Source organism: Stegostoma tigrinum, chromosome 12, assembly GCF_030684315.1.
Source record: "Stegostoma tigrinum isolate sSteTig4 chromosome 12, sSteTig4.hap1, whole genome shotgun sequence".
Lineage (NCBI taxonomy): Eukaryota > Metazoa > Chordata > Chondrichthyes > Orectolobiformes > Stegostomatidae > Stegostoma > Stegostoma tigrinum.
This window is the reverse complement of record NC_081365.1, coordinates 74413534-74441127: the sequence shown is the minus strand read 5'-3', so window position 1 is coordinate 74441127 and position 27594 is coordinate 74413534. Positions and strand designations below refer to the sequence as shown.

The 27594-nt window shown below is 41.8% G+C and overlaps 2 protein-coding genes and 1 non-coding gene across 3 annotated transcripts in view; 1 reads left to right on the top strand and 2 right to left on the bottom strand.

Annotated features, from left to right (window-relative positions):
* Nucleotides 1–1524, top strand: part of gtf2f2a (general transcription factor IIF, polypeptide 2a) — an 82063-nt gene extending 80539 nt beyond the window's left edge. Inside the window, exon 9 of the mRNA XM_059650002.1 lies at nt 1096–1524. Coding sequence (XP_059505985.1) covers nt 1096–1215 — 120 coding nt within the window. The 3' untranslated portion in view covers nt 1216–1524. The remainder of the gene's footprint in view (nt 1–1095) is intronic.
* Nucleotides 1525–11285: 9761 nt separating this feature from the next.
* tpt1 (tumor protein, translationally-controlled 1) lies at nt 11286–26069 on the bottom strand. The gene is made up of 6 exons (XM_048540545.2): nt 25933–26069; nt 25487–25560; nt 23663–23850; nt 18463–18568; nt 17924–18040; nt 11286–11455 (listed from the first exon to the last, which is right to left on the bottom strand). Exons 1-6 carry the CDS (start codon nt 25958–25960, stop codon nt 11453–11455), a joined length of 516 nt encoding a protein of 171 aa, XP_048396502.1. The 5' UTR covers nt 25961–26069; the 3' UTR covers nt 11286–11452.
* On the bottom strand, nt 11576–11705 carry LOC125457369 (small nucleolar RNA SNORA31). Its single transcript, XR_007248609.1, has one exon. It is a non-coding gene; the product is annotated as a small nucleolar RNA SNORA31 (small nucleolar RNA).
* Nucleotides 26070–27594: the final 1525 nt, after the last annotated feature.

Sequence of the window (27594 nt, the reverse complement as noted above, 5' to 3'; positions counted from 1 at the left end):
AAAAATCGAAGAATACTAATCCACTAACTCCTTTATCAATTCCATTAGTAACATCCTCAAAATACTCCCAACAGTTTCACCAATTTTCCCCATTCATAACCGCATTCTTTAGATGGGGTGGCTCGGTGGTTAGCACTGCTGCCTCACAACACCAGGGACCCGGGTTCAGTTCCACCCTCAGGTGGCTGGTTGTGCAGTTTGCACATTCTCCCCCTGTCTGTCTGAATTTCTGCCAGGTGCTCCGGTTTCCTCCCCCAGTCCAAAGATGTACAAGTTAGGGTGGATTGGCCATGCTAAATTGCCTGTAGTGTTCAGGGATATGTAGAGTAGGTGGGTTAGCCATGGGAAGTGCAGGATGACAGGAAACAGTTTAGAGGGATGGGTCTAGGTGGGATGTTCTTCGGAGAGCTGGTGTGGACTTGCTGGGTCAAATGGCCTGCTTCCATACTGTAGGGATTCTATGATTTATCATAGATTCTAGCATTTTCACTACTACTGATAGGTCTGTGCTTCCCTGTTTCTCTCAACCTCCCATCTTAAATATTGGCTTGACATTTGCTACCTTCCACTTTTGCAACCTCTTTCAATGGTCTGCAACAGAGAATTATCAGGTCCCCCAGAAACATACTAATTTCTCCAACAAAACCCTTTTTATTAATATAAACTTGCTTCAACTCCTCATTCTCTACTCCTTTGAGCCTCCCTTTCTGGGAGATTCCTTGTACCTTTCTCAGCGAAGAGAAACACAAAGTAATCACATGGATGAGCTTACCTTTAGAAAGATGGTGGAAAGCTGTTGTAGTCCTTTGAAGTGTAGTTACGTCTCCAGTGCATTTTGAGAAGCAAGGTCTAGGGTTTGACTCAGCAACCATAAATGAAAGTGAGATAGTTCCACGTCAGGATGGTGATTGGCTTGGAGGGGAACTTACAGATAGTGATGTTTCACTTGTATCTGCTGCCTTTATCCTTCTCGATGGTAAAGGTTGCAGGATTGGATGGTGCAGTTGAAGGATCCTTGGTGGGTTATGAGTGTACACAATACACAACCTCAGGCACCCCATCTAACTGTTCTCTGATTTCCTCCCTCACCCACAGACCTATCTAAAGGAAATTTTGAGGGAAATTGGTATCTACAATGTGAAGGGCACTCACAAGAATACCTGGGAGTTAAAGCCAGAATACCGACACTATCAAAATGAAGACAAGAGCGAATAGTACAACAGAGCTACTGGCACTGCTAAGCAAGTTAGCTACTGCAGAGATTGCAAACATGTCAGATGTTCCAAGGTGTAGTCTTGGCCATCAGGTCACACAGAACTGAACAAGACAGCAATGCTTTATTTATCCTTTTTTGAAAGCCAGAATATTTTCTATGGCAGCCTATTTTGAAAGTGAAAATGTCCATAAGTAATTTGTTTTTATTTGGAACAAGGAAACGCTTTGTATCTTTCAAGTATTTTGATGTAGAAAGACAAATTCAGGAAGAGCATATTTGTACTGTCAATAAAGTATTGTGTGAAACAATGCAGATGTGTTTTGTGGGTGCTGCTGTACACTATGTAAATCAGTTACTGTGCACTTATTTTACATCAGTGGCAAAAATAACCAGAAGCCCTTTTCAAGAACTTTTGGTCAAGCCATTTGCATACGCTTAGTCATGCATTGGTTCAATTCCCGTTTTGAATTTGAGAAATTCTGCAAATGAAAGGAAAGGGTCTTGGGTACAGTTAAAGGATCCATTGTGTTTTAAAAATCCCAAAGTCAGAACATCTTTTTCTACTGGGTGTTCCAACAAGAGAGTGGGTGCTGACCATGAAGCCTTGGCACATCACAAACTGGGAAAAACAGGCAGCTCGGTAAGTTGATTGACCAGCATCCCCCCACAAGTATGAAAACAAAACAGAACATGTGCGGAACATGATCTACAATAGCAATATCTGAAGAGATGGGAAGCAAGAACAGAAAATTGCTGACTAGCTTGAGTCTGCTCTCATTAATTATGAGTATTCTGAACGAGAAAACTGTGAATGCATTAAGAGCTGCTTTAAGTAAAGTCCAGCAGACTGCTAGGTGGTGTGTCAATGTTTATTGGTTACAAGTCTGCCAGAATATCCAGATATCCTCCGTCATGGAATGACCAAGGTACGTACAAAGGGCAATTAGGTTTATCTGTAGTGAAGACGGCTGTGTTGAAAACATAAATAGGACCTGTTGTCACCAGCTGTTAAGAGGGAGGAGCAGAATGTCACCCTGAGTTATGGGAGAAAACAACCATTGATGAAGCACTAGCCAACTTAAAATGTCTTTCTGACAGGGAAGAGGTTACCATTGAGCACAAGAAGTAAATAAAAGACCAATAGACAGATACTTGCTGCTATAACGTCATTAAGAAAACCTCTCTCCTCTTGCCCTGCCCCCCTGCCCCACTCTAGACCTGGGACAAATGCTTGTTAAGCAGGTCTGTATGTCCAGGGATATTGAACTCCCCCTAGGCCTCAGTTGTGACTTATTGATTAATGACAGATAGACATGACAGGAATTTTTGGAGTCACGGAGCACAGAAACAGACCCTTCGATCCAACTTATCTGCACCGAGCAGACATCCAATTCCGATCTTGTCCTATATCCCTCTAAACCCTTCCTACCCCATCCCCATCAGCTTTAAATGTTTTAATTATACCCACCTCCACCACTTCCTCTTGCAGCTTGTCCATACGTGCACCACTCAGTGTAAAAGCTGTCCCTCAGTTCCCTTTTAAATCTGTCCTCCCCTCACCTTCAACCTATGCCCTCTAGTTTTGGACTCCCCTACTGTCAGAAAAAGACCTTGTCTATTCACGTTTTCTGATTTTGCTTTTTAAACCTTTTATAAGGTCACCCCTCCACCTCCAACACTCCAGGAAAACAAGTTCTGGAAGGGTGGCTGAATATTGCAGAATTAAATTGAAACCAGATGTTCTGAAGATAAGTTCATCCTCACTCTGTCCAGTCAGCAGCTTGTTGAATATTTTTAGATCTCCCAATCCAACTCCTCAGGTCTACACTACAGGTTGCAGTGATTGATTATCAATTGCCCTCTGGTCAGCAGAGGGTGGACGCCCTGTTAAATACCTCTAGGCAGGTGGGCCTTGAATCTGGGCTTCCTAGCCTAGAAGTGGCAAGACAACTACTTAAGGTCTCTTTCTTCTTTCTCCTCCTCCTCCCACACCCCCCCCATCAAAAAAAATCTAAAGTACACCTGCCTTGTGTTGCAGCTGTATGGGTTGGCTTCAGATGGTGCTAACCTTGCACAGCATAGGCTCCCTGTTGTGGAGTACTGCCCCTAAGCAGCAGGTTTAATGCTGGCTGCACGTGTGAATCAAATCTTATCACAGTCCACATCCTGTTCAGTGAGGCAGTCCAATTTTGCTCCTAATTGATCATCAGACTTTGTCAGCTAGTTGTTAATAATTTATTTCCTTCCCTTTTGAGATTATTTTAGCACCTCAGGTAATTGATAACATTTGAAAGGCTGTTTTAGTGTAAGGAAACACTGCAATTATTGCACACCAGGTCCCTCGAGCAGCATTGATGATAAATAAGCATATCTTTAAATTGACAATTAAATGGTGGTAAGATACCAAGAAATTTACCCGTCTCTCCTACAAATAGCGTTGCAGTATTTTTGCTATCCTTCTCGGTGCGAACAGAACTGCAGTTTAAACATTTTCAAAAGGATAGTGTTGCACTTCAGTGCTGACTAGAGAATCTAATTACATACTGCAGCGTGGGCCTACAGGCAAGTATAATTAATAATGAGGGGGAAGGTAATGGCCTACTGATATTACCACTAGACTGTTAATCCAGAGACCCAGATAATGTTCTGTGGAAGCTGGGTTCAAATCCCACCACGGCAGATGGTGGATTTCATTTATAAAAAAAAAGTCTGGAATTAAGAGGCTAACGATGACCACGAATCTATTGTCAATGGTTGAAAAACCCATCTGGTTCACCAATGTCCTCTAGGGAACCAAACAACCATCCTGACCTGGTCTGGCCTACATGTGACTCCAGACCCTAGGCTAATGTGGTTGACTTTTAACTGCCTTCTGGGCAGTTAGGGATGGCAATAAATTCTGGCCTAGCCAGTAATGCCCTTACCCAGTAAATGAATAATAAAAAATATAGAAGATGCAGAGAAAGTGGTGCCACTCAAGACAGGGAGGAGTCAAAAGCCTTGGATCCAAAATGTAGCACAGTCATTGACAAACATGGAAATTAGAGAAAGGCTTGACCCCACAAGTGGGCTAATGGTAAGATTCTTGGTAGTGTGGATGAGCAGAGAGATCTTGGTGACCACATGCATAGATCCCCGAAAGTTGCCACCCAGGTTGATAGGGTTGTTTGGAAGGCATACAATGTGTTGATTTTATTGGTAGAGGGATTGCAGCTGTACAAGACTCTGGTGTGGCCACACGTGGAGTATTGCGTACAGTTCATGTTGCCGCATTATAGGAAGGATGTGGAAGCATTGGAAAGGGTGCAGAGGAGATTAACCAGTATGTTGGTACAGAGGGAAGGCCTTATGAGGAAAGGCAGAGGGACTTGAGGCTGTTTTTGTTAGAGAGGAAGGTTAAGAGGTGACTTAATAGAGGCATACAAGATGGTCAGAAGATTAGATAGGGTGGACAGTGAGAGCCTTTTTCCTCAGAGGGAGATGGCTAGCATGAGGGGACATAGATATAGGAAAGATGTCAGAGGTAGGTTCTTTACTCAGTAGTAAGGGCATGGAATGCCCTGCCTGCAACAGTAGTAGACTCACCAACTTTAGGGGCAATTAAATGGTCAATGGATAAACATATGGATTATAATGGAATCGTGTAGGTTAGATAGGCTTCAGTTTGGTTTCAGAGGTCAGCACAACATTGAGGGCTGAAGGGCCTGTGGTGTTCTAGGTTCTCGAATATTTTACTGCAGCTGTACAGGTCTTGGTGAATCACTTCTACAAAGATAGTACCTCAACTTTGTCATGACCAACATTTTACCCACAATGGAAGGGGAGCAATGCTCCCAAACGGGCCAGTTTCTGCTTCAGTTTGGTGATGCACTCTGCTCACGATGTTGTGGACACCCTAGCCCCTCCAAACCATATTCACAGCAACATCAGGTGATCTGTCCTGACAGTGAAGGGAATGAAGGATCAGTCAACCCAGCTACCAGCCTCCCTTTCTCTTCAATTTACCTTGGCTCCCAAGGCCACTTTGAACTCAATGATGCTCATGGGTCTGAGCACTGAATGAATCCAAGCAGAAAACAGTGATGTCATCCATGTACAGGGAGCCCTTGATCCACAGGTCTCCAGTGGCTGGAATAGTCAGCTCTCAGGCTCATATCCTTCCTGACACTCAGCAAAAGGCTCTATACAACAGACAAGCAAGGCAGGAGAGAGTGGGCAACCCTGCCTATTTGATGGGGAAACTTCACTCCCACCCACTGCTTGAGACTGTGCTCACAATATTAGTGTAGAGCACTTGGATCTAATTGCAGATACCCTCCCCAAAGCCTATTATGGGGCACACATTCCACATGTGCAATATCCTGTCAACAAGTCTTCTAGTCCAGGCTGATGAGGCAGGTTTCCAAACCCCTGGCCCACACACAGGCAATTGTATCTGAGGAGCACAAGAATCCTGACTTGTACAGCACACATGGTTGGGGGTGAATCACCAATTCCAAAGCAGACTAGACAGGATTTTGTAGTGCGCATTCAGCAGTGCTAGTGGCTGCCAATTTCTAAATTTTCTCCCACCACCCCCCAAAGTTGTTCATAGATGACAGTGATGATACCTTTCCTCACTGATGGACCTGCAGAAGTGTACTGTCATTCATCTCTAGCAGCTCCTAGTCAATTGAGTCACATGGCCAAATACAACTCAGCTGGTAAGCAATTGTTTCTAGGAATCTTATTCTTTAAAGACTCAAGGCCTTGGGTCAGCTCATTCAGACAACTGGTCTAATCACACCCGTGTGTGCTGTCATCTAAAGACCATCATCATAGAGGACAGGAACAACTTGGAGGGTGTGCTCTGTGGGTTTCATGTCATACAGTCTGGCATTAAAAGGATCTGCTAAGCACTGAGCTGTGCACACTTTCTGGAAGGAGGAACACGAGTGCATCCCCCATCCTGCTCCACAGTACAGACCCTGGACCAGAAGGCCAAGTGCAGCTGAGTTCATACATCGCCAGATTAGACAATATTAATTATGGTCAGGCTAGAATGGTACAGCACAACTGTACTGCTTTTGAATGCTACTCATTTACAAAGCCCAAAAATTCTTTATGCATTAACTACTCAATAAGCTACCACTTTCATACACAGTGCTTCCTCTTCCTACTCTATCTATACTGAAAGTGATATTATAGTTGAAATAAATTCTATCATGAGCAAATTTTTATTATATGTTGTACTGCTTCAAAACTGATGGATGTGAATGTATTACCTTTCACAAGTTAACTTGACCAAACATTTAAAAGTAGACATCTGCAGGATAATTGTCTCCAGCATGGTACCATGAATAGTTAAAATCTTTTTAGGTTTTCAGTACTAACAACTGAGGAACTAGAAGTGGCAATGTTCAAGTTGTCTTCCCCCAACCTAATTTTAGTTCAATTGCATGAATACAACCCCTGGAACTGGATTAGAAAACTCTCACACCTCGTGCTAATGGACAGTAAGACCTGTTTTCTAAGCAACTGAACTGCTTTGCTTTTGTGAAGGTAACATTAATACCTTGCTATGTTTGACTGGTTGCTTTTCAATATTACAATTACCATGTAAAATGTCCGTAAGACATAGGAGCGGAAGTAAGGCCATTTGGCCCATCAAGTCCACTCTGCCATTTAAATCATGGCTGATGGGCATTTCAACTCCACTTCCCTGTCCTCTCCCCGTAGTCCTTGATTCCTTGTGAGATCAAGAAATGCCTGTATTCTTTTTTCCCCAAAATGCAAGAACTCACATTGAATTTCAACCATTTCCTGGACCACTCTCCTCAGCTGTCTAAATCTTTCTGCAGCTTCCCCATCTCAGTATTACCTGCCTGTCCACCTATCATCGGCAAACTTCACCAGAATGTCCCCAGTCCCTTCATCCAGATCATTAATATACAAGGTGAACAGCTGCGGCCCCAACACTGAACCAGTGACGAGTGGTGTCTCGCAGGGTTGCCATTCTGAAAAAGAGCCTTTTATCCCAACTCTCTGCCTTGTCAGACAGCCAATCCTCAATCCAAGCCAGTCGCTCACCTCGAACACCATGGGCCCTCACCTTGCTCAGCAGCCTCCCGTGAGGCACCATATTGAAGGCCTTTTGGAAGTCTAGATAGATAACATCTACTGGGTTTCCCTGGTCTAACATACTTGTCACCTCCTCAAAGAATTTTAACAGGTTTGTCAGGCACGACCTCCCCTTACTAAATCCATGCTGACTTGTTCTAATCCAACCCTGCACTTCCAGGAATTTAGAAATCTCATCCTTGACAATCGATTCAAGAATTTTACCAACTACCGAGGTTAGGCTAATCAGCCTATAATTTTCCATCTTTTGCTTTGATCCTTTCTTAAAGAACGGGGTTAACAACAGCAATTTTCCAATCATCTGGGACTTTCCCTGACTCCAGCGACTTTAGAAAGATCACAACCAAAGCCTTTGCTATTTCCTCAGCCACCTCCCTGAACATGAACATTGGCAAGAGAAGTTGATCTCAATAGACACACAATGGCAAAAGTCTAATATCAAATGTAATGCTGTTGCACCATGTTGTACTGATGTAAATAGCAGGTTATGGAATTGATTTCAGTAGTTAATGCTGGAAGGTGTGCTGTCAATTTAATAATGGAACTGTAGCAGGCACATGTATTCAATAGTGAAACTTTATTTGGCTGTAAAATTAGTTCAGATTTGGTTGTGGAAACCTGAATGAATATCAGCCAACAAGTCTTAATGTGCCATATAAATAGATTTAAGTAATTGCTGACTCTGGAGACAGTACAGATGGTTTCAATATTTAGCCTTCAACTCACTGCCTATTAATATCACTTGCTAAGTACTACAAGAGGCATTTCCTTCAATGTTTAGAATCCAGCCGCAAAGCTAAGTATCCCCCCACATAACTAACATGAACAGTATGTATCTGATAGAATTTGGTCTAACATTTAATTGAAACACACGAACCTCAAATGGTGAACATGTGGTCACAACGGCAGAAATTTCTACCACACAAACATCTTAGACAGTCTTAACATCTAGGTCAAACTTTTTAAACTACACACTGGATGGTTTCACTCAACTGCCTCTTCAAAATTCTCACCAGAATCCCTTCATTGCAGTCCTACTTTACACATTACTCCACAAGATATTGATTTCAACCACCATCTCAATTCAAGTTCTCAACACTAGATTCACTGCTTCTATTTCCCCATGTTAGAGTTTCTGTGTAAACCTACCTTTATTCAGTGTACCTCTTTAGCACACCATCTCACATGGTTATGCAAGTCCCAGATAAGACAATTTCTAAAGACTTCAAATTGTTAGCTCTGTAGCCTTTGGACCTCATTCACCACTGGATTGGTGTCCTAATATCCACTTTTGCACTGTTGATACTTTCACTTTTTATCGCCCTGCCTATTTCTCAGGTTTAAGACATGCAGTCCTGTAAAGACAGGTGAACTAGTTTAAGCACCCACTGCTATAAGTGCAGATTGTACAAGACCACCAGGTCCTGTTCATCACCACAGGATCATCCTGGAATGCAATGATAACTTCTCAATTGTCAGTCTTAAACCTTCTTCCTTCTGACAAAAAGTGGAAGTGGCTCATGTTGTATTAGGTCACTGGGCTCTAAAACGTCAACTGTTTTCTCTGCAAATGCTCTCCAGAGTTGTTGAGGACCTCATGGACTTTAGAACCATAAAGGACACCTAATCAGCTGCCTCTGCATTGCCCCTATATTCAATTAGCTCATATGACCAAATTCCCGTAATACTTCCAATGCTCAAACCTTAAACACATCTTCCCTTAATCTCTCCCAGCTCCTCTCATGACCTCCCTGACACTAACCCATAAAGCAAAACCTTGTCAGTCATAAGCACCTAAATGCCTTCTTGCCAGGCTCTCCCAACTATTTTTATGTCAATTTCATTTAGCTGTTTGAAAATAATTCATTTTCAAATACATCATTCATCAAACATGCAATTTGGCAATCCAAATTCCACTGAATATTGGAAAGGCTAAAGACATTGAGGATGAGAAACAATTCTTACCTTCTCCCTGGTACTAACCTGATATTGCATGTATAAACTTGCTGAGAAAGCTTATCAAATTGAGCTGCAAACTACCATGCCATTACCAAGATCACCCAATTCCCTCAAGTCACACCATCTGCTCTACATAAATGTAGATTTATTACTTTTGCACTTGAGCCATGTTGGATCTCTTAAACTCTGGCTTGTCAACTGGAAAATTAGCTAGGCATTATACATTGAGGCCTTTACTCAATGTGGAATTGAAAGTCTCTATTGAATGCAATTTACACTTTTTTAATGCTGTGAAGGACTCCAACTGAACACAAGTGAACTAACTTTGTACTTAACCTGATGGTCTATCAAATTAGATAGTTATAACCTATAGTAGGAAAACACTATAGCCACCTTTGTGATAAAACCATAATCTGAACTTGAAATAATATTTCATCGTCCAATGCAGGCTGCACTCCATACCGGATTTCTATTCTCCACTTTCAGATTAACAGGCCAAACATATTTAATAAAATGTACAATCTTAAAATATTATCAGATTTTGGAATTCTGACATAGGCCATGAAAACTGAACTCTGGCAGATGGAGACCATTCAGTTCATATACATGATGCTCAAAGAGGAGCTGTCCTGATCAATTCTACATCAGCTCTATACCACAAGAGAAGTGTATATTAAAATACTGAGCCATTTTATTTCCAATGCTCCTCCTCAGTGGAATAAACCAAGCTGCTTTTAATTCTTGAGTCAGTTCCATTAACCAGAAGCTTCCTGGTTACTTTTGTGTTGAGGGTAATATGTAAACACACTTAACCTCCGAAACAACTAGCACCACTTGACCAATCTCTCCACAGCCAAAATCCCCAGATATCCTCTTAACCCACTCTAGTGTACTAAAAGCTCATGGTACCTGAGCAGATCCATGCACAGTACTTGTGTTACTTAACATTTTACATATGTAGCTGTCAGAAAGTAGACATTATAATTAGACAAAAACCTATTGCTTGGTAGAAGTGACATTAAAAGCCATTTTATAACTTCATGTTCATAGCCCTTGGGTCTCTGCAGTCCCAACAAGCAAATTCTTCAGCAGTCAGCCTTTATATCACCAACTTTTTTTGACTTTGAGCCTATTAAATAGGATAGGCAGCTTTCAAAATCAACTCAAAACTTAATTTGGATACAAGCACATCAGGACATATTTAACAAACCATATTAGGCACAAACTCAGCATCTCATGAGGTATACTCCCCCAACTGACTCATTACCTGCAGATGCATGTAAAGGCTGCCCCCAGATGCATCTTTCCTTATCAGGTGGTCTCTATCCCTACAGAACAAGGACTTATCATTGCTGCAGGTTTAAAGTTTGAGAAGATTTGTAGCTCAGGTGGCAGATGTGGTTGTAGACTTGCTCACCACGCTGCTGTGTTTGGCTGCAGACATTTCATCACCCTGTTACGTAAGATCAGTGTGCCTCTGGTGAAGCTTTGGTATTCCATCTCACTTATTGGTGTCTCAGTTTGCTGGGGTGGTTGGTATTACTTCTGGTTTTGTTTTTCAGTGATTTGTACAATGGGTCCAGTTCAATGTTTGTTGACTAAGTTCTGGGTGGAATGCCAGGCCTCCAGGAATGCTCTGGCACATCTATTTGGCTTGTGCTATTATGGATGTGTTGTCCCGGTTGAATTCATGTCCTTCTTTATCTGGTGTATGGAGACCAGTGAGAATTAGTTGTCTTGGTGGATAATTGGCTTCACCGGACGTGCAGTCATGTTGCCTAGCAGGATGAAGAAACATTGGCAAGAACATCAGCTCAGTGAGCAAGCCTGCAACCTCATTCTTCCAGGTGTTCCATACTCACTACTCTTCCCTCTGCCATTGCACATCCAATGTCAGTGCAGGTTCTGAGAGGATTCCTCACACTGCAACATCTGTCAGCTTGTACCTCCAATGCCTGCCTCTTGCAGAGAAGAATGTAAATCAGACCAATTTGGGTGATTAATGCACTTTATTACAACTTAAATGTTAAAACAATGCTTCCACTTCTGATCATGAATCAGCTCAGTGATACCAGTCCAACTTTATTGCAGGTAAAGTGGTGAGCAGCAGGCCATTATGATCGATGAATTCAACATGATGAACTGTAGGCAGCAGAGTTACTGCAAGAAACCAGAAACACATGTAAGTACATTAATATTGTTAGTGGTCTACAGCTGGTCAAGATTAACAGTCTATATGTAACTAATAATTTGAATGAACACAAACCATATAAGCATTCAAAATGTTCACCCTTATTCAATCTGAATTGCCACAGCAAAGCAAGACAGCATAAACAGGAGAAATTATCTTGCATCTAAGTGCAAACCAGAAAGTCAATTGTTTTTCTTTCAGGTCTATCAGTAGATGCATGTTACTGAAGTGGAATGGACTCCAGGGGAAAGCAGTGTTGGTGAACCACAACAGCTGCAACTCCCAACTATCCACTTCACAGATCCACAAGTAGCTACATTAATCAGGATTTGAGGGGTAACATTAAAGACAAAAACAATGCCAGCCAAGTTAGCACTATTGTAGCAATCCAAAAAAGTAATTCTGAACTCTATTCCAGTTTGGGTGTATCAAGTCAGGGCAGCCATTTATTGAAACAATCCCATGTAACAATTCAAATGTTAATTTGTAGCCAAGACACTGATATGGAATAATTACTGCACCCAAGAATGCTTGAACAGCACATGGCGACACTAGTTATCAAGTGCGCAACTTTATTGTGTTGCAAGAATCAAATCAGAGGGATAATCTGATCATAGTAAAACATCTACCATAAAGTGCTGATACAGCAACTATTCTCAGCCACTTACAACTGAAAAATCAAAAAGTATTCCAATGCTGATTTACTAAAGGCAAGGTCATCACCAAATGATTTCAAACTAACAAGATCTCAGCAGAATAATCTACTCAAAATTTCAAGTCAGCTACATTTCACAACTAATTATACATGGAAGAATCAAAACTGTTCAGTCCCTCAAACCCAAATTGCCATTCAGTAGGATCATGGCTGATAACATTCCACACCCACTTTCCTGCTCCTCCCTGTCAAAACCCTTGATTTTCCCTATGATCAAGAATCTTTGTCTCAAGTATCCACAACACTCCCACCATTCAAGTTTTATAAAATCATGAGGGGCACAGTAATGGTGAATTGCAGTCCTTGCCCAGGATGTGGGAGTCCAAAACCAGAGGGCATAGGTTTAATGTGGGAGGGGAAGATTTAAAAAGGGGCCTCAGGGGCAGCTTTTTCCACTCATGGTGATGGATGTATGCCCCCAAAACACAGAGGCAAGGAATTCCAAATATATTTTTATCACTGAAGAAATTCCTCAGTCTAACATCAACACATGTTGAGAATCCAAGGATTTTTTGATGACTACAATTCAGTGCAGCCAGCATCTCTGTAGCTACTACTTTGAGAACCCACGGACAAAAGCCACCAGAGACATTTCTGCCTTTGGCCCCAAGTTTGTCTAATTTCCTTCGAAGATTGTGCTTCGTTATTCAATAAACCATCATTAAGGCTGTTGCAAAGTATCTACTTCCCTCTTGTCATCTTTGTCCTGATAAGTGCCTTGGTCTCTAAAAAGAAATATCTATTTTCACCACATTCAAAAGCAGCTTTTCACTGCAAGTTTTAAACAGGCTGTTGTATAGCATGAAAACAGACCTTCCATTTCAACTTGTCCATGCTGATTAGCATTTGCCCATATCATTTGAAACCTTTCCTGTCATGTACACATCCAGGTACCTTTTCAATGTTGTAAGTGTACCAGCCTCTGCCAGATGTTGGCAAATGGGACTGGATTAATTTATCACAGCTGGTCAGCATGGGCAAGTTGAACCAAAGAGTCTGTTTCCATGCTATATAACTGACTGTAAAAACTAGCAATAGCTGCTCTTAAATACAGAGATTGGTGAAAATAGATACCTCTTAAAGAGAGATCTGGGTAGTTATAGGGACAAAGCAATGGCAGAGTAGTTAAGTAGATACTTTGCAACAGCCTTCATGATGGTACATGGCAGCTCATTCCATATATCCACCACAATGAGTGGAAAAAGCTGCCTGAGGCCCCTTTTAAACATATCCCCTCTTACCTTAAACCTCTGCCCTCTAGTTTTGGACTCCAAAATCCTGGGAACAGACTTGCTATTCACCATATCCATGCCTCAATTTGAAAAATATAAAATCACACCTCAGCTCCCAACACTCCAGGGAAAACAGCCCATCTATTCAGCCTCTTTGTAGCTCAAACCCACCAACCCTGACATTCTTGTACATCTTTTCTGAATCCTTTCAAATTTAACACCTTTTCTAGAGCAAGAGACCAGAATTGAACACAGTATTCCAAAAATGGCTTCACCAGCATCCTATACAGCTACATGACATCCCAGCTCATACTAAATGCACTGACCAATAAAGGAAAGCGTACCAAACATCTTCACTATCCTGTCTACCTGCAACTCCACTTTCAAGGAACAGTGAATATGCACTCCAAGGTCTTTGTTGGAACAGTCCACAGGACCTAACCATTAAGTGCACAAATACTGCCCAGATGTGCCTTACCAAAAGGCAGCACCTCATTTCAATTAATCTCCAATGGGTCAAGATCCCAATGTACTGAGGAAACCTTCACTGTCTATTATACCAATTTTGGTGTCATTTGCAACTTACTAACCATACCTGTATATTTGCGTCCAAGTCTTTACACAAATGAAAAAAGTGGACCGTCACCAATTCTTGCAGCACACCATTAGTCACAGGTTTTGGGCTGAAAAAGCAACCCTCTACCACCAGCCTATCTTCAACCTTGAGCCAGTTATGCATCCAAACAGCAAGTTATTTTAATATTCTCCTTTACTTCATTAGCGTGTATTCTTTAATCATTCCTTCCCACTGGGATGTTTTTGCCAAGAGTCATGAATTACTTCAAAACCTGCCACTGCTTATTATTGTCTTTCCTCCTAACCTGTCTCATTACCCATTACCATATCGAGAACAGCCAGTTCCCTGGTTGTCCCCACAATATACTGCTCTTGAAAACTATCCCTTAATGCAGTTGTCACAGCTACCCATTTCAACTTGACTGACCCAAACACCTACAATTTTTTTTAAAAAACAACCTCATTGAAGATTTATGATTTTCCAGTGTAGTTCAGGAGTCTACACATTATCTCTTCTCATGTATTTACCGCCACCTAAAGACACAGCTTGCTAATCTCAACTGGCCTCATTTCCCTTCGATCCTGTCTCTGCAAAAGACTGGATATCCCTCAATGTTAAGTTCCCAGTTCTGATCCCCTAACCAAACTAATGGCTGCAAGATCAAATCCACTTACCTTGATTTTCAACTTGAGTTCATCTACTTCATTCCAAATACTTTGGACATTAGGATACAAAGCCTTCAGGCTCACCTATTTTAGCATCCCATTCAAAGAAAGGATGATTATCTGCCAGGCACCCATGGTACGCATATCTACCTTTTGTGAACTTTATGGTTCTTTATGTTCTTAATTTTTAAGCCCTGCCAGCTGTGGTGATTGTAACAAGGTCAACCAGGCAGACCTCCATATGATTTCCCTGATTGGAGCAAGTTTTAAACCCTAGTCTGGAAAGTTCTGTTCACTCAGTAGGCTGGGAAAGGTGAATCAGAGTCAAAGACTTCCCACATGCAAATAAAGGTTGACTTTATGACAGGATCTGTGGAATTATTTCAGTGGTGAAAACAGAAAAGCACACTGAAGAAATTTTAAGTCATTTTTGAACTGGGGTAAGCATTTTTGACATCGTGCTGGCATCATTATTCACGAAGCATAACTCATTCAGTCCTGACAAGACTGGACCCAGTATTTTTTTGAGGCAGATGACACTGGGGAAACAAGTCAGTTTCCTGACAACTTATAGATCTGCAGCTCTTTGTTATTAGCAGTCTAAATTTACCCAAGGTACCAGATACTGAAACCTTTCAACAGTTGATGGATTTAGTTAAGGAATATTATGACTCCAAGCATCCTCTGTCTCTAAGATGCTATCAGGTTTACTCAGCAATTTGATAACCAGAATTGGTATTGGAATTTTTGACTAAGTTAAAACTGGCAGAGGGATGTGACTTTGGGTTAACCGTTAATAAGATGTTGAGACACCATTTGGTATGTGGTCTTAATGATGTAACAGATTCCATCCAGACACTTCAATTGAGTTTAAAAATTCAAGCTGGTATCCAGAAGGGCACACCTACTTCTAGTTTGGAACAGAAATTAGCAACATCCAAATCAGAACCAAAACAAGCATTTGGTCACACAGTCAGGCAGTTCGAACAGAGGTCAACACAGGCACAGCCGTTTGTGATCTCAACCAGTAGTGAACAAAATTTGAACTGGTCTCCAAGCCTTAAGTTTGTGCGAAACCTCAGCTAGACCAAATCTGTGTCAGGGAATAACTGATTCCAGTCTCTTACAAAAAGCAGCAGCTCACTTATTATTAACTTTAGTAAAAGTTCAAGTCAGTTGATGGGGCAAAATTGATCAGGAAAAATTCAGCTCAATTGGCTCAACATTTTGCAATCAAAACATCTGAGTGAAGTACTTATTAAAATACCCTGATTTTTAAGGGGTCTAGGGACTACCAAAGGAGCCAAGGCCACCTGATGTTGACCAGGCAGCAGTACCATGATTCCACAAGGTCTGCACAGGGCCATTTCCCTTGCAGGGGAAAGCAAAGGAATCAAGCTAGTCCAATTTGCAGAAATGGGTAGCACTAGTCATACCAGATGTCCTTTCAAATTTAACACCTTTTCTAGAGCAAGAGACCAGAATTGAACAGTATTCCAAAAATGGCTTCACCAGCATCCTATACAGCTGGTCAGTTCAACTGTGGATTTTAAAAACTAACTTTTTTTTGAAAAAGACAGCTGGATAGACACCCAATCCCTTGGAGGATTTATATGTGAAGTTGACAGGAGCATTTGTCAAACAGGAACAAGAGAAAAAATACATGGAGCTCCTAGAAGTTTTGGTCATACATAACAGGCCATTGTTTAGCAGCACAGATTCTGATTTTTCCCAAAGTGAAATGGTATTTGTCATACAAGGACAGCTCCATACTACCCATCATCCAGTGATGGAAACAGCGGTTCAAATTTGAAGGCAGGGTAAAGAAGTCACCTAAAGCTTCACTAAATACCAAATTGTCCCAGTTTCTAATTGATTATGGGACCACACCATGTAACTTCAAGGATAGTTCTAGGCAGAGTTACTGATGGGGGAACACTGCACCAGGTTAAACCTAATTTTCTAAAATCGAAGCGGGTGACAAGGTTAAATGACATCAGGAACACCATTGCCAGACAATACTTTGCTGAGTAAAACAGTTTACTTCGTGGGATGAAGTTTGGCATATGAACCGTTGTAAAAGCTCTGCATGGGTAAGAGACATGGTTGACGCAAGGTCAGGTCCAGTGATAAAAGTTTTGGTGGATGCAAGTCTTGAACAAGCATGTGGACCACCTGAAAACTGCAAACTCAAACAGTAAAAGAGCAAAACATGCCTGGTTCAACTACCCTTCCAACTGTTATTGAACCTGCAGATTCTCCCTCTCCAAGCATTTGAAGATACCTCAATCTGACATGGACTTGGCAGATGTCACATCCTTGACACCTTTGCTTCCCAAAAAACAAATTCAACCTCAAGATGCTCTGGGTGTAAAAGGCAACCTACCATGTGTTACATGTTGCTTGTATTAGTTACAATTGGAAGAACCTGACCCAGCACAAAAACACCCCAGGAGAAGCTACGAACAAAGCCAATGCCCTTGGGCTCGGTGAAGAATGCAGGATTGTACCAAGGTCAGCCAAGTGGGCCTCCATGAGTTCCCAATAGGGGCTGTTAATGTGACCCAAATCAGGGATCCCTAACTGACAGATATAAACAGAAAATCAAGTTCTGTTCATTCAGAGCTGGCTGAGGGGAAGTTAGATCAGTATCAAGGACTTGCACATGTAAATCAAGGGTGACTTAACAGGACACCAGCTTCTGTAGAGTTACTTGACCCTGCTTCGGTTCCCACCACCTACCATTGTATTAAACCCACTAAACCGTAAGAGCAAATACTTGCCAGGTGTAACATCAGTTTGTGGTGGTCCCACAAAAATATCCAGTAGCAATGCCAGCTATGTATTCAACTGATATAGTCTGCTGTTTCTACTACCTAATTTCAACAAGTCTGTAACGTTGAGGTGAAGTGTCAGTTAAGGGCAATTCATTTCGTCCCAGAAGCACAGTTTCAAACTCATCTTTTGGGATTAATGTGCTCTCCAGGTTTTCCCTCCCATTTTGATTGGGATCACAACATGGACACTTCTGGGCATGACAGTTAACATGGTAAGATTATTAGCACCAAAACACATAATTCCACATTCTCAGCCAAATTAATGCCATTTTATAGATTACATTCCAGTGCTGACCCATCTTTCTTTACAATTCCATTTGAATGAACCACAGATTCTTATCTGCAGAAGTCAAGACCAATTCAAAACTTATTTTCCCCAAGTAAAAACTGCTCAGCATACAAGAAACTTACACATTTTTCAATTTCCAAACCATCCTTGAAGAAAACCATGTATGGAGTAATACCATCTTCACGATAGTTTAACAATCCAACCATGCCTTCACCGTTCATACTCTCTCCTGTAAAAAACTGAAAACATTCCCAAATTTAGTACTAAGGACTCTCCAACATCATAATGACCAATTGTTTCAATCCTCAAGGGCTTCCAACCATTCATTATATGTATACAGGGAGCAAAAATTTAGGTCATCCACTTTACATGCAAATTTCATAAGAAACGTTGGCTTATTCAATCATTGATAAGACCATATTTAATCCCTAGTTTTAATGAAAGGGAACTCATAGCTTAGCAATACTACTTTTATGCCTGGGTCAGAAGACCTGTGTTCAAGTGCCAAATGCTTCAGAGGTGGATCATAACATCTAGATGGGTTGATTAAAACCACTTAAGCCCACAAATACTACTCATTAGTTAGTTCAGCACAAGTCTGAAGCATTAGTTGATATTCACTATTAATTTCTGCTTTATACTACAGTCAATTAAAAATTACCTGATAGCTTCCAAAATCAGATAGAATCTCTGAAATAACTGCCTGAGCGTTTTCTGTAAAAGTCTTCACTTCATCTGGATTACGCTCCTGTACTCTGTTTTTCAGACTAAACGTGAACGTAAATACATGTTAGAATTTTTGTATTATCGTGACAATAAATCCTATCCAGCTCAAAGTTCTTCGCTCTGGTTTAAAAAAAATCACAATTCATGAAATACTCGCATGTTGCAAGTAGTATGATGGGACCATTAAATTCCTGTAGTGACCTATTTGCTGTCCAACATCCACAATTCAAACTTCCTGGAAATCAGTGGTGTTAAGCAGCCAAAAGCCTTAAACAATGGAATAGCAGGTTAGGCATATCCCAAAAGCATTCACTTCACCAGGGTCAAAAGCAGCCAAGCAAATCAATTGTCATTTCCTCACCCATTATCCAATCTCTAGTGTTGAAGATCCTCACCCTCAACCAAAAGGTCATGGATCCCAAACAGTCCCAAGTTTTAGAAAGAGATTAAATTTTGGCCTTGTTTTAATCTCAGAGCATGCTGACATGAGATAAAGTGTACAGCTGGATGAACACAGGTGAAGAAGCATCTTACGACTGCAAAAGCTGACATTTCCAGCCTAGACCCTTCAGAAATGGGGGAGGGGGTTCGGAGACAAATGGGGAGACAAGGAGGCGGATCAAAGATGGATTGAGAGAAGATGGGAGACAGATAAGTCAAAGAGGCAGGGATGGACGGGATGCTGACATGAGCCTGTATCAAGTCAATTAAGATTGAATGTTGGGCTTAAAACTACATAAACAGATCAGATGTTTAGAAGAATTCAACATATTAAAGGTATGATCAATGCCCTAGAATGTCAAATTGCCAGGAAATAATGAAGCTCAGAAAGTAAAACTGAATTAGAAGGTGCAAAACATCAGACAGGATAAAACAGGACAACAGGAATAGATGGTGAAACTACAAAAAGACAGAATTGAACGAAGCTTGCAAGTGATCAAAATCAATAAAGCATTCTGTAACAACAGGAGTCCATAGCTTAAGTGACACGAACATGTTGATGAAATTATGACCAAAGCCTTTGCAATAATATAGCAGAGGCACAAACCAGCAGACCATGCAAAGTTAATCACAGACATGGACCTCACTAAAATTACTCTATGATAAATGAAGATATTGAATGACACTCCCAGGATCAGGTTTTTATCTGTGATGGAATTAACACTGCCAATATGCTAACTGCAAGGTTCTCAATTTGAGAATTGTTCCTTTAGATTACAAAGTGACAATTCCTTTCTGCTATCTAAGCAGCACTATGGAGGCAATAGTCCATTACTTATAACCAAGAAACCAATTTACTGACTGAACATTTCGAAATCTTTAACACCTGGTAGGTCTGACTGAAGTAACATACAAAGAGACTGTCTGTGGGTAGAGATAATATAATCAGAATCCTGACAATGTGGAAGCAGGCCATTTGGCTCACTGAGTCAACACCAACTCTGAAGAGCATCCCATCCAGACCCACCCCTACCCTATTCCCTGCATTTCCCACCCTTGATACTATGGGCAATTTAGCATGACCAATCCATCAGATGTGCACATCTTTGGGCTGTGGGAGGAAACTCACAGACATGGGGAGAATGTGCAAACTCCAAAGACATTCACCCAAAGTTGGAATCAAACCCAGGTCCCTGGTACAGTGAGGAAGCAGTGCTAAACACAGCCACCAAGTTGCACTAGTTCTATAAAACATTTCCAAATTTAACGTTCACTGCCTTCAATATTCCAGATTGTACAGTCATACAATCAGGAGGTTGGAGAAACATTGCAAGAGTAAATTGAAAACAGTTGTGGAGTCAAAGCCCTGCTCTTGAGACAGACTTTGTCTGGTCTTACGGTAATCAGGTAATTGGCTAAGAGATTTTATGCTGAGTTCTAGAATGTGTAGATCAAAAAACATTAAAATCACTTCAAGGATCTACACCCAAACTATCCAGGAAGAACACCTGCTTGGACAGTAGAGCTCACAGTGCCACAGCCTGTGGTGGAATGCCAGCACAGGAGGTGAAAATACACTGACACTGACTAGAAAAGCTGCAACTGCTTTTTGGTGAAATGCTCAGGAAGCAAGACAAACTACCACCTGTCACAATAAGACTATCAGTACAAATGATATTCACAGCAGTCAATAGAGGTATTACTGTTGGGACTTGCAAGAAATCAGAATACACTGTAGCAGAGAGAATGGCATTGACAAATGTTCAGTTAAACAGAATAATTTCCAATATCTGGAGGGACAAATGACAATGCTTTGCCTGGGCATCGAGAAAACAAGTGTGCATTATGAAGGCTTAATTTTGAAAAGCTTCATCCCATTGAGCACTGAGTATTGAGAGATCTGTAGTGAACACACATCTGATGCAGACAGTTGATGATGCACTACTTAGCAACTTGCATGTATATAGCACAGCAAATGTAGCAAAGCATCTCAAGATGCTTTCTGCTATCAAAGCAAACTTGACAGCAAGACACTTGAGGATAGAAGGTGGCTAAAAGCTCACAGCTGGAGGTAGGTTTTAAGCAACTTTTGAAATGAAGCTAAGGCTTAAAGATAGATCTGAATGAATACATTCTAATGTAGGAAGATTGAGGAAATTTAATTTAAAAGAAAATAGGACCATTATCGTCAAAATAATTAACTAAGGTTAAGGAAATATTATTGTTCATATCTAAAAGTCTAGGACACATGGTGAAAGTGATGTTTCAGCCACACTGCTTTGGTTAGAACACACTTGGTAGACCCATGATCAGTTCCAGACATCATGTCTTACTTAACTCCAGAGAATGCAGTACATTTTTGCAAGATGTTACCCCAGTTCACAGGATTAGGTACACTGGATCAATTCGTGGGTTGAGGGGCTAAGAAAACTGACCATTCAGGTTTGGAATTTAAAATGAGGTTACCACATTGAAACCTACAATAGAGAGTTTGGAACAACCCAAGCATCTGATAAGGTTCCACATGGTAGGCACATTTAGAAATCAATAAGGCATGGGATTCATGGAAATTTGGCTGTCTGTAAATAAGACTAGCTATCCAACAGAAGACAGAGGGTGGTAGGAGATGGAAAGTATTCAGCCTGGAGCTCGGTGACCAGTGGTGTTTTGCAGGGATCTGTTCTTTGTGACTTGGATGAAGAAGTGGAAAGGTGGGTTAGTAAGTTTGCCGATGACAAAGGTTGGTGGACTTGGACCGCATAAAGGGCTGTTGTATGTTGTAAATGGACATTGACAGGATGCAGAGCTGGTCAAAGTAGCGCCAGATGGAATTCAACCCAGAAAAGTGTGAAGTGATTCATTTTGGAAGGTTGAGCTTGAATGCAGAATACAGGGTTAATGGCAGGATTCTCAGCAGCGTGGAGGAGGAACAGAGGGATCTAGGGGTCGACATCCACAGATCCCTCAAAGTTGCTAGCCAAGTTGATAGGGTAGTAAAGAAAGTGCATGGTGTGTTGGCTTTCACGGGTAGGGGAATTGAGTTTAAGGGTGGCATGGTTATGCTGCAGTTCTTCTAAAACCACACTTGGAATATTGTGTTAAATTCTAGTCACCTCATTATAGGTAAGATGTGGAAACTTTACAGAGTGCAGAGGAGATTTACCAGGATGCTGCCTGGACTGGAGGGCAGGTCTTATGAGGAAAGGCTGAGGGATCTAGGGCTTTAAAAAATTGGAGCAAAGAAGGATGAGAGGTGATTTCGAGGTGTACCAGATGAGGTATAGAGTGGATTGTCAGATACTTTTTCCCATGGCATAAATGACTGCTCCGAGGGGGCATAATTTTAAGGCAACTGGAAGAAGGTACAGGGGAAAAAGTCAGAGATAGGTTCAACACAGTGGGGGGCGTGTGGAACGCACTGTCGACAGTGGTAGTGGAGTCCGATCCTCTTGAGACTTTTAAGCAACTCTTGGATAGGCACATGGAAGATAGTAAAATGAAGGATAACTCGATCTTAGTAGGATAATAGGTTGGCACAACATCATGGGGCAAAGGGCCTGTACTGTGTCGTATTGTTCAGTGTTCATATTGTACTGGTACATAAATAGAAGGGCAAGGTGGATTTCATTGGGGACTGACAGTAGATGCATAGAGGCACCAAGCCAGCCTAGAAGAATACAATACTTTTGCGCTGATCTTCACTAAGAACACAGTGACAATGTTACAACAGAAAAAGGTTAAGAAAAATCAGCCTTGTCCACACAAGACCACGTGTTCTTCCTCCCTTGTCAGCTTAATTATTTTTAGATTTCTATTAGTTCTAATCAATGGCCATCACTTGAAGTCAACTTTTTCCACAAGTGTTTCAAGTTTTTCCAGCTTCTTTCATCCTGGTACCAAAATCCACAGCTATTTAGAATGATTTGAGGGGCATTACAGCATAATTGCCAGCTCCTTGGAGGTGATATTCTCCAACATCAGCATTACATCTTTGATCAGGATATGGTCAAAAGAGAATGAGCATCATAGAAGAGGAGAAAAACACACTGCAGTCATTGATAGTCACCTAAACTCTGCTCACAAGAACAGTGGAAACAATTTCAAACAAACTAAATTGGCATTTGGAGAAGTTTGCAACAACAGGAAAATAGATTGGTCTAGATTCTAAGGTAGTAAACATAGACCCAATAAAGCAAATAATTTGAGGTTAAGCCCAGAATTTAGTCCAAGTGGTGGTTTGATCAATTTTTGAAAACACAGGAAGAGGAATTAGTAAGGTGGGTAGAAGTAATAAGCCAGTAGTTTAGGATAGGGAGCTTCAGTCTAAAGACTAGCTAGATCCTGCAGAATTGAATTTATGGTAGGTTAGTAAAAGACTAACTTTTTATGACACTGATGATTAAGTGCAATTCAGAGCAACATAATGGAAAAGGTTGTTATATGAATTATGTCACAGGCCAGTCAGGATTCAATGCAGTGACAGTTGAAACAACAGGTGCCAGCTAAATTAGGTAGATATATGACAGATCCTGCTTACTTGTACAGCTGGAGGAGGAAATGCAACGCAAGCTCCAGAACCACTTGAAATGGTTACAGTTTATTTTGAGAAACAGGAAGCAAGGTAACAAAGTAACATACCATGGAAAAAGTAACAAGATAAACTTATTCAAAATCAGAGGCCAAGCTTTACTCACTGTTTCATGTATCCCTTTATGTACGTTCGGTAGTCAGCTTTACGAAAGCCAACTTCCTTAAGATTGTGATTTAAAATAATGTCAACACCGCTGACTGTACTAGATTCGGTCTGATCAACAGGACATTCTTGGGAAGCATTGCCACCAATTAAAGAGTCATCAATTGATCCTTCTGTTCTGGAAATAACCTTGCAAAAAGAAATATGGGTAACCATGAACATATGGTTAAAAATTCCAAAATTCTACAAGTTTAATGCTGCACAACCCCAGGTCACAGACAACTGTATGGTCAGTTGTTGGTCCAACCTCTTATCAGGAAAAGTAGTTAAACAGCAGTTAAAATTAGCTCTCACTTGACTGGTGCAGGATAATGCTCTAGAAAGCAATGGAAGGAATAATCTATTGCACAGTGGACTTTTGCAACTCAAAGTGTTAAGCTGGGTCTTTTAAGACAGGCTGAACAGACTGAGCCCTTAGTCAGAGTCTAGTAGAATGGGAGGTCAACTTTACTAAAGCAGACAGGGTCCTGAGGGGACTCATAGGCCTTCAGATTGGGAGGATACTTCCTGTCCTGAGGATGCCACATTTTAAGACAACAGTAAGGACAGTTACCTAAAACTCAACTAGCAGATGTTATTCCAGAATACAGTGGAGGATGGGGTTCAATAACTTATTATTGGAAGAATGGGTGATCAAGGGAGTCAGCAATTGGGGACAAAGAGAAGAGGTTAGTGGGAGTGGGGGAACCACAACCGGATAAGCAGGGACTCAGAATGGAACAGCAGGCCAGAGTGGGTATCAAATGGTCTACTCCTGATCCCTTAATTTCAAAAATTCAGTCATAGGATGTGAACACCATTAGCTAGAGTCACATTTATTGCCCAGCTCTAAATGCCCAGAGGGCAGTTAAGTGCCAACCATGTAGGTCAGACTATGTAAGGACAGATGTCCATCCAAAGCTTGCGTTTGGTAGGCAGCTTTCCAAAAATGACTTCCTTAAGATTGGCATTTAAAGAATATCAACATCGTTGATGGTACTAAATTTGGTCTGCTCAACAAGACATTCTTGCAAAGCATTGCCACCATTTAAAGAGTCATCAATTGATCTTTCTGTTCTGGAGGTAACCTTGCAAAAGCAGCACTGGTAACTACAAACATATGGTAAAAAAAATTCCAAAGTTCTACAGGTTTAATGTTGCATAACCCCAGGTCACACTGACAACCATATGGTTGGTTTTCAGCCCAACTAAGCAACATTATAGAGGGAACAGTCCATTATTTGTAACCAGGAAACAAATCTGTGACTGAACATTTTGAAAGCTTTATAATACCTGGAAGTAGTGACTGAAGTATCAGACAAGAGAATGTCTGTAGGTGTAGATATTAGCTCAAAGCAAAACCTCAACAGGTTCTAATGTGAGAAGATTGGGGTAATTTAATTGAAAAGAAATAGGACCCCTGTACTCAAAACAGGCGTTGGGATTTCTGACCTTGCCCACCCCAGTTCACCAAGGGGACCTGCACATTACGGTTTGGTGATCACCGTTAGACTTTCATTTCCCCATTGATAATGAATCTCAAATGTAACACCGTGGCAAGATTCGAACACGAACCACCGTGTATTAACCGCGGGTGTTTGGGGAGGGTATCATCTCTGGATTAATAGCCTAACCACAATACCATGACCAAGTGCACTTGGGGGGGGGGGGGGGGGGGTGAGAACTGTCCCGGATCTGGTGGCCACACCCTTCGCCCCCGTCTCCATGGGAGACCCCTGTTACGGAACCATACACGCCCACGCGCCCCGAGGAGCTCGAGCCTCACCTTCCCCTCCACCTCGTATACGATACCCCTGGCGCCTTCCTTGATCTTGTAGATGTCGGAGAACATCTCGTCGCCTGGTTGGGAGGCGGGGGGAAAGAAGGAGGGAACGAAAAATATTAGAATGCGCCAGATTCATCCCTTCCCCCAACCCCCCCGCCTCCTCCGGAGGTGGGTGGAGGACGACGACACTCCCCAACCCCACGCCCTCACCAAATACGTCGCCATCTGACGCTGGCCCGGGCAGGACGCCAAGGCCTAGTCCGCTCAGGGCTTCCAGAACAATCGAGAGTTCGCCGACCAAGCTCTTTTCCCTTCCGCCGGCAACAAACACACGTACCGACACCCTCGCCGCAACACCCGACGACGGGACGGCTCCGCCTCACTCACCTTTTACGACGAGAGCGCGGGGAGCAAAGCACCGAGACGGAGGGGGGGGGGTCCCTTACCCGAGATGATGCACTTGTAAATCTTCATATCGATATGGCGTCGGACGGCGACAGGCCAGCACCAAACAAACTGCAGCCCGTCGGAAGCGGAGAAGAGGAAAAAGGGCGAGCGGTTCGGCTCGCCGGCCTTATATAGTATGCGTCACCTGTGACGTCAACGCCACCCTACGTAACAGCACGCACACACCCACCCCTGCCCCCCTAGACCCCGCTCTACGTGACGTAAGAGGAGTGCATGCCCTGGTGACTGTCATAACACAGAAAGTGTGTCCTCACCGTACGACTTGCAGTTACTTCTGGAAGTAACCTTGCAAAAGGAACACGGGTAACTACGAACATATAGTACAAAATTCTGTATACAGTACCAAAAGAACTTCTGTTAATACGGCCAAGTTTGTCCTGTGGGAAATGCAGTTGACCAATTAGCCCACCGCATGATCCGACAGTCACGATTCAGAAAGCATACCCGTGCCTGTATCTCTTTCTCGGCATCAATGTTTCCTGACAGTGGCCCCACTGGACTTGAAACGCCAACATTTGCTTCTTTTTCTCCCCACAGATCCTACCAAACTTCCACAACATTTCGTTTTGTTTCAGATTTCCAGCATCCGCAGTTCTTGTTTTCTACTGGACTTTATAGAGCTGGTGGGCTGCCACTTTGTAGCAAGCGTAGCTGACATGGGAATGTAAAGGGTGTAATGACATATCTGAACAAATTGGTTAGAAAAACAGTCAGAAGGTCTCCAGGCTGGAACAACCAGCTATGTTTCTATAATCCCTGCAGTAAAAGTTACCACAGTTTGAGAAAGCCATTTAGTTTTCCCATCCTTAGTCAGTTGCCTTTAAACCAGCAACTCAAATGTTTTATTGTTAGTGCACTAATCACCCAATCCACTGGTGAAGTAGAGAAAGAATGTAGAAAGGTGGTTGGCAAACAAAGTTTTGGGAAGCAAAAGGAACATTTGATCAAATTGTGTGGGTTGGTGCTAGTGAACTGTTTTTCCCCAGATATTTTTTTCCTCTACACCATTTTAGTTTTTGTTTTTCCTGTGCATTTTGGTAACTGTGTAGGGACTTTTAAGGAGATTAGTGTTAACTCATAGTTGAGTTGTTGGTTTATAGTTTTGTTTATGGGGCTCGAATGTATTTATTTGTAAGGATCATTAATTCTTGTTAAGTACCAAAACCTGCTTAGTCTATCCTGTCAACCCAATTCAATCAGATGGGGATTTTATGTACTTTGATAAAATCATTAACTTCTGTGACCACCTGGGAGTAGGTGAGCTCAGGTATCAGTGCTCTTTTTCCAACACACGTACAAAAATTATCTTACTCAATCCACCAGCAGCTGTTGTGTTAACTTTCAAGAGCTAGGGGGCTACCCATGAACAGATGAAGAGGAAAGACTGAAAGTGGAGCAGTGATTCTCAGAGAAAGCAGAGATAAGAGAAAGTTTGATTCAAAAATTGCAAAGTAATGTATGGTAATTCAATCAAATAGTACTGATAATTGATAATTATGCAGGACCCCACCACCTTCCCATGTATCCAAGACTACCACCATAGAAACTAATTACTAAAGTAACATTAAAACTTCATTGTCCTTCAGGCATCTTGCCAAACCTACACACATCTGCTATCCAACTCCCTCTTAAGCCCTCCC